Source organism: Octodon degus, unplaced genomic scaffold, assembly GCF_000260255.1.
Source record: "Octodon degus isolate 3935 unplaced genomic scaffold, OctDeg1.0 scaffold00290, whole genome shotgun sequence".
Classification (NCBI taxonomy): domain Eukaryota; kingdom Metazoa; phylum Chordata; class Mammalia; order Rodentia; family Octodontidae; genus Octodon; species Octodon degus.
The window spans coordinates 2,004,643-2,011,336 of record NW_004524866.1 but is presented as its reverse complement, the minus strand read 5'-3'; the positions used below and the strand labels follow the sequence as shown (position 1 = coordinate 2,011,336).

Sequence of the window (6,694 nt, the reverse complement as noted above, 5' to 3'; positions counted from 1 at the left end):
GGGCCACGGTCTTCACTTTATGAATATTCTCATGCTGTGTAAGGTAAGGGCATGAAGATGGTGTGAATGCTACATCTATCCCTGCAATGACAGCTTGCTTACAGTGTAAGGGGAAAAAGAGGCCTCCCTCGTTATTCTTGCTGGTTTTATTTCTTCTTCTGTCCTGAACTGTTGCTCCTGTGCCGTGCCCCCTTGATCTGGGGCCAGCTGAGTATGACGTATCATAGCTCCACAAAATGTGAGCTAAAAAAAAAACTTTCCTTATTTATTCTTTGTATCAGATATTTTGTCTCAGTAACAAGACACAAGTAAGAAAGACAATCTGCATAACAATTTCTGCAGTATGGCCATTTTTACTATCATTATGGTTTGTGTCCTGTAGCCCCCTTGCTTGAAAGCTACATGTAGTCATGGGGCAGACTTCTAGAAGTTGTGAATAATTCATGATCTATGGCTGGGATCATGGGTGTAAGTGCTACATCCTTCCTGGGTTTCACAGCCTAAAGTGCAACAGAGGGGAGACAGACTTGTTCTTTGTTGCCATTAATCTTCCCTTTTGCTCTTGCTGTTTTGCTTTTTTCTGCTGTCATGAGGCTCTGCCCTCTTCTATGTGCCACTCTGCCTTGAATCCAGGTAAGTATGGACTGAAACTTCCACTAACTGTGAGCTAAGTAAATCTTTTCTTGCTCAATTTTGGGTGGTAAATATTTGTCCCAGCAATGAGCAAAAAGCAACTAAGACAACTATGTTGTTTCCTCTTATCCATGAGCAAGGTATATCCTTCCATTTTCTGATATCTGCTTTGAGTTCCCTTTCCAGAGTAGTGTAATATCTTGAACATTTACTTTCTTTGTTAGATGTATTTCTGAATATTTTACTTTCAACGGCATTGGGAAGGGTTGATGGGTGAAACAAGACCATACAGTTAAGTGAGATAAATTGGACTCACTTATCAATTGGACTCACTTTACAAATATTGTATTGTCACCCTGGCATGAGATACCAGAGCAGTAATTAAGGGTCAAAATATACAATAGACAGAAAGCAATTGTTTACAAGGAAATGGGAACTAGAATAGGGAGAGGAAGGAGAAGAGGATAAACAATGATTTAAAAAGTATAAATGGAAACAAAGCTTTTCCAATCACGAGGGGATGGGATGAGGGATTAAGGGAAGAGAGGGCATTGGGAGAAAAAGTTGAATCAAAATGTATTGTGCATGGATACAAATTATGAATGATAATTAGGATTATGATACCTACAATATATCAATAAGCTTAACTTTAAAAAGAGGGTGTAGAAACAGCCAGACTTTGGCAAAATATGAAGAAGCCCATGAATATAGACAGACAGCAGCAGGTGGCAGGAGATAGGAAGTCTTGAAGCAGTGACTACAAATATTCATAGGAAGATAAAACTACCCAAGAGCTTGTGTTCTATAGTTTGCAGAATACAGTACTCACTACTTTGTGGGTGGCCTTGGTAGGTTTTGATTCAGATTCTACAGAACAATACCTTTTCTTCTACTTAGGAGTTCTTTCTTGCACCAATCAGGGGGGCTGGTGGGTGCTGGGCCAATTTCTTAGTTTGTCAAAGTGCTATCTGAGAACTGATGGATGTATTTAGAGATTTCAGGAGCTCTATATTTGAGTGACAGTGTATAATAGGGTCTGTTGGTTGCATGCATTGTCTGGCCAAAATTCAAATGCTATTAGTGAGTTTCAGTAATTGATAGAGTACGTCCTATCTTTTCCTGTTACTCCTGGCAATACTATAAACTCTGTTTTGCAAGTCACTGGGAACTGTGTCAAACTTAAATGACATTCCTTATGCTAAAACTGGAGTTTGCTTTTATTATAAACATCCTTCCACATTACAAGCAAGATCTAGAACCCTATTTTGCTGTTCTGGGGCTAGGGAGATAGCTCAGTGGTCTAAGCACCTGCCTGGCAAGCACAAGGAAGCAGGTCTGATCCCCGTTACCACATGCTGTGCCATCCCTGGGCCCTGAGCAGGCCACCGAAACTGGGAATGGTAGTGCATGCCAGTAATGCCAGTGATGGGGAGGCTGAGACAGGAGGATCACTATGAGTCAGAGCTGGGTAGCAAGACGCTGTACCAAATAAATAAATAAATAAATAAATAAATAAACAAGTAAAATGTTCCAGTGATCTGACTCAAGAATGTAGGAAGTAAGCAGGCCTGGGGAAATAATGTCATAAACATCTGATCTATTTTAACCATCTTTGGATGCACTTTCTCTGCTGAATTGCACTAAACCACTCCTCTGGCCTTGTCATTTATCTACCAAAACTCCTTTCTACCTATGACATAAGAAGAAGCTTGCCCTTTCCTAGTTCTGCAGTGCTCTCTCCTCCTCATCTTCCCAGATTTTAGGAACACCTGACTGCTCATCCCCCTCAGTGCTTACCTCTTCCCTACCCCTTCTTTAAAGGGCTCAACAACATATTAGACACCAGAGAGCACCAGAATTCAGTGCAATTTCTTGTTTAATGAGCACTCGAATCTTGGAGTACTGGCTTGGTGACTTGCAATTTGGGGAATCCTTTAGCACTTGCATTATAAGTAGCCTATAATTTTTGCTGATGTTTTTAGTCAATTTTATACACATGATTAGTTTAAGCTATGGAAAAGAAGAGGAGCTCTATGACATGCACTCCCTGTTGTATTTGGCCTCATCATCTGGAATGAAGCAGCATACGGTTTCATTTAGCAGCCATGAAAGGGCATGAAATCACACATGACCTGGAGCTGTAGTTGTTATTGTTGGGGTGATTCACGAAACTGAGGTGGGAAGCATTCATTTTGCTCTGATATATGCTGATTTTTCAAAAGCAAGAACCAATTCAATAAAAGGAATTTCGCACAAAAATCCTATTTGTTTTTAAATAAGCAGGTACTCAGTAAAAATCAGACATACTGTTCTGATTCCTTTAGCAGAATTTCTTTTATTTCAACTGTGTAAGCTTGCACATATTGTCCCCTTTTAGGAGGGGTCAACAAATTTGGACTGCACACACATTGAAGAGTGGATGTCCCTTGGTGTCTGCCGGCATAACATGAGGATAAGGATATGCCTTAGAGACCTCCTTTTTTCATTATTAATTCTGGAAGGTTTCTAGAAGAGTGACCTCAGTGAATCACTTTTCTCTTTGAATATTCCACTTTCAACCTGTAAGATAGTGGAGAATAATGTCTTCTATTAAAGCTGCTGCAGAATACAGCACAGAGGGTCTAGTATGATTCTGCCAGCCAGCAAGTGCTTAAAAAATTCCCTTCATTCTGCTCCATTTTCCCCAAAATCTCTGTGTCCCTCAACAATCTTGTGTTTGGAAGGTGACTGCATCATGGGGCCCCATCTTCATCAGTAGATTCATCTCCAGGTGGCTTTAGATCCTAAATGTGTTGTTAGCAGGTGGGGCCTGGCTGGAGGTGGCTTGCTGAGGACATAGCCTGAGGATCTGAGTCCTTGTTTCTGGATTCCCCGAATTTCCTCGCATCCTGGCTGCTATGCTTGAAAAGGTTCTTCTGTCATGTTCTTCAGTGCTGCATTTTCTGACTCACTACCTGCTGACCTGCAACTGAAACCAAAAACCGAACAAACACCTCTTCCACACCTCTTCCTCTAGGTGGCAGGTATTCAGTATTTTATCTCAGCAGTGACTAATATTGATATTTGGTATCAGACAATTGGAGTCATTGCTGTCACTGTACCTGATCATATGGTTTGAAAGCATTTGAACCTGGTTTGTGGGTGAAATCTGGAAAAGACTGAAGGTGCCATGTAGAAAAGCCCTACAGTGTGGAAATACAGAAAACAGAGCCATAGGAAAGCAAGCAAAGTGGCCAGATGATTAAGAATTTACTTTAGCAGGTGAGTCAGTCATAACAGGAGCTGGGGCTCTGCAGAGCTGTGGGAACACCAGGGGAACGGCTGTCATTCTTTAAGTTTACCTCAAATGGGACAATGTGAAGTTGTTTTATTTGTGCTTTAAATGAACTGAAGTTTTTGCATTTTCCTTTCCTTTTTTTTTGTGGTCAACACAGATCACCATGGAGGTGGGGTTGGCATGGCAAGTTGTACCAGGATCAAACCAAGGTCCCTGCACTTTTCCTAAGCAGGAGCTTTAGACTGTTGAGCTACCTCGCCGGTCTAAATGTATTATAGTTTTGATGGAATCTACTAGAAGGATTTGAAGATGAATAAAGCATAAAATTCTCCATCTTTTCATTTTTCTATGGGTTTACTCCCTCTTTCTACTTCACTCCTTAGTCCCATCCATCAATCCAGGAACTCTGGTCACCCTTTTGTGCTTTTCAGACTCATTTCCGCCCACCTGTCCATGCTGTCATCTTTTTAACCACTCTCTCAATCTTTCATTTAACAAACAACTTGTATTGCAGATACATACACAAAAATTGAATAAAGAATAGAAATAAGGTTTTATTAACTTAAAATATATGGAAAATATTGAATTCAAATATACTGCCCATAGTTTTAAAGATCAGTAACCCATAAACAATTATAACTTTATTCAGAAATATTTATTCAAAAATTTTAGTGGAAATCTTTATTTTATTTTTTATTTTTTGTGGCACTGGGGATTGAATGCAGGACCCTGCACTGGTCAGGCAAGCAGGTATTCTACTGTACTATCCCCCCAGTCCAATTAGTAGAATTCTTCAACAGTGAATGAGAACGTAATGACTCAGAATCTGAAAAGCAGGCATGGGAACACAATGGGTACAGCTGTAGGTCTATTTATTTATTTTAAGACAGATACTTGCAGAACTCAGGACTTCTTGAGTGTCTGAGAAGCCTAGCTTGAAGGCAAGATTACAACCTCCAGCCTCACTATCCCAGTTCTGAGATCACATGTGCACACAAGCATGTTCAGAAAAACAGAATACATATGCATTAATGTTTATGTACAGGGCCATACATAGCAAAAATGTATGTTGTGCAAACCATTTTCTATCACATCAAAATGGCTTTTAAAATTTCTAGGTTTGGACTAAATATAAAGGATTCAGAATCACACTGACATACAGGATTATATTTATTGCCTTTTAAAATGAGAAAAGAGAGAGAGAAAGCTAAAAGGAAGGCAAGATAAAAGTGGGTAGGATGATCACAATCATAAACAATAGAACGAATTATGACAAAGAGAAAAGAAATTTATAAAAAATCAACTTAAAGACATGAGAACTACAAGCAGACGCAGGGGCCGCGTGTTCAATCCCCAGGCCTACCGTGCCTGCTCTCCCCGCAGAGTGCACTGAGATGGCAATTGAGACTGGGCATGGTGGCACACATCTCTAATCCCAGCATTTGGGAGGCTGTAAATAGGCAGATCACTAATAGTTGGATCTAGTAGTGAGATGCTGAACACCCTGTAGACCCTTCCCCACCCATCCAAAAAAAAAAAAATATGACAACTACAGTTTCTAGTGAACACTTTCCTAATGGAAAAATAAGGCTCATTGTATAATGAGGATATGAGGACTATAGTATAGTGTCTGGTATCTGACTTATGGTAAGCTGACATATGGTTCAGCTTTGATAGCAGGCCCAAAGCCATACGTTAGAAAACAAACTTATCTAATGATAAGCAGACTTCTTTTTCACAGAATGTTTTTTTTACCTGATACCAGTAAGAGAATTTCTCTCTGGTCTTAACAAAATAATCTAGCACCTGGGGACAAAGATGCAGCCCAGCAGCCCTGCACTTGAAGCCAAGATGGAGAAAACCTCCATGGTCACCACGACCTTCCCCTTGCTGCTTTGGTACATGGGCAGGAAGGTGACCCACACGCTGCAGAACACCAGCATGCTGAACGTCAGGAACTTGGCTTCATTGAATGTGTCAGGCAGGTTCCTGGCCAGAAAAGTCACAGTGAAGCTCACCAGGGCCAAAAAGTTCAGGTATCCCAGGACACAGTAGAAGGCGGTGAGGTAGCCTTTGTTGCACACAATGATTATGTGGCCATGTTCTGAGTGAGCATCTGTGTCCATGTAGGGTGGATTTGTCCCCATCCAGATGCCACAGAGAGTGAGTTGGATCAGGGAGCAAATGTGGGTGATGAAGTTTGGTGCCCCTGATAGAAGCAACTGCCTCATCATCCTGCCCTGGGCAGTGACTTTAAAGACCAGCACCACTGTAACAGTTTTTGCCAAGACAGTGGAAACAGCCACAGTGAACACAACTCCAAATGTGGTCTGCTGGAAGATGCAGGTGGCTGTGTTAGGCCGGCCAATGAAGAGCAAGGAGCAGAGGAAACAGCAGATGAGGGAGATGAGCAGGGTGTAGCTGAGAGCCCGATTGATGGCCCTGACAATGCTAGTGTCTCGGTGCTTCACAAAGAGCCCAAGAACAGCAGCTGTGAGAAAGGTAAGTCAAGGTGCTACCAGGCAAAGCATTTCCCAAAGGATCTTCAAAATACAGAAAAGTCATAGCTTTTTGGAGACAGTGGTTTTTCTGAGTGTTGGCATACTGATGGTCTGCATATGTTATACATTGTCCCATATCTAGCAAAAGTCAAAATTGTCACTTGCAGAGGTTTGCAGTTTTTTGTTATTGACAGGCCCATTTCTAGCACTTCATTGGACCTGAACTAATTTGTTTTTTTTTTATTTTATTTTATTTTTTTATTTTTTTTATTTTTCAACGTTT

General features: G+C 40.9%; 1 protein-coding gene across 1 annotated transcript in view; it reads right to left on the bottom strand.

Annotated features, from left to right (window-relative positions):
* LOC101571849 (vomeronasal type-2 receptor 116-like) overlaps window positions 1–6,144 on the bottom strand; it is a 48,076-nt gene extending 41,932 nt beyond the window's left edge. Inside the window, 2 exon segments of the mRNA XM_023707444.1 lie at window positions 3,735–3,815; window positions 5,929–6,144. Of these exon segments, the coding sequence (XP_023563212.1) occupies window positions 3,735–3,815; window positions 5,929–6,144 (297 nt within the window).
* Between the last annotated feature and the right edge of the window lie 550 nt (window positions 6,145–6,694).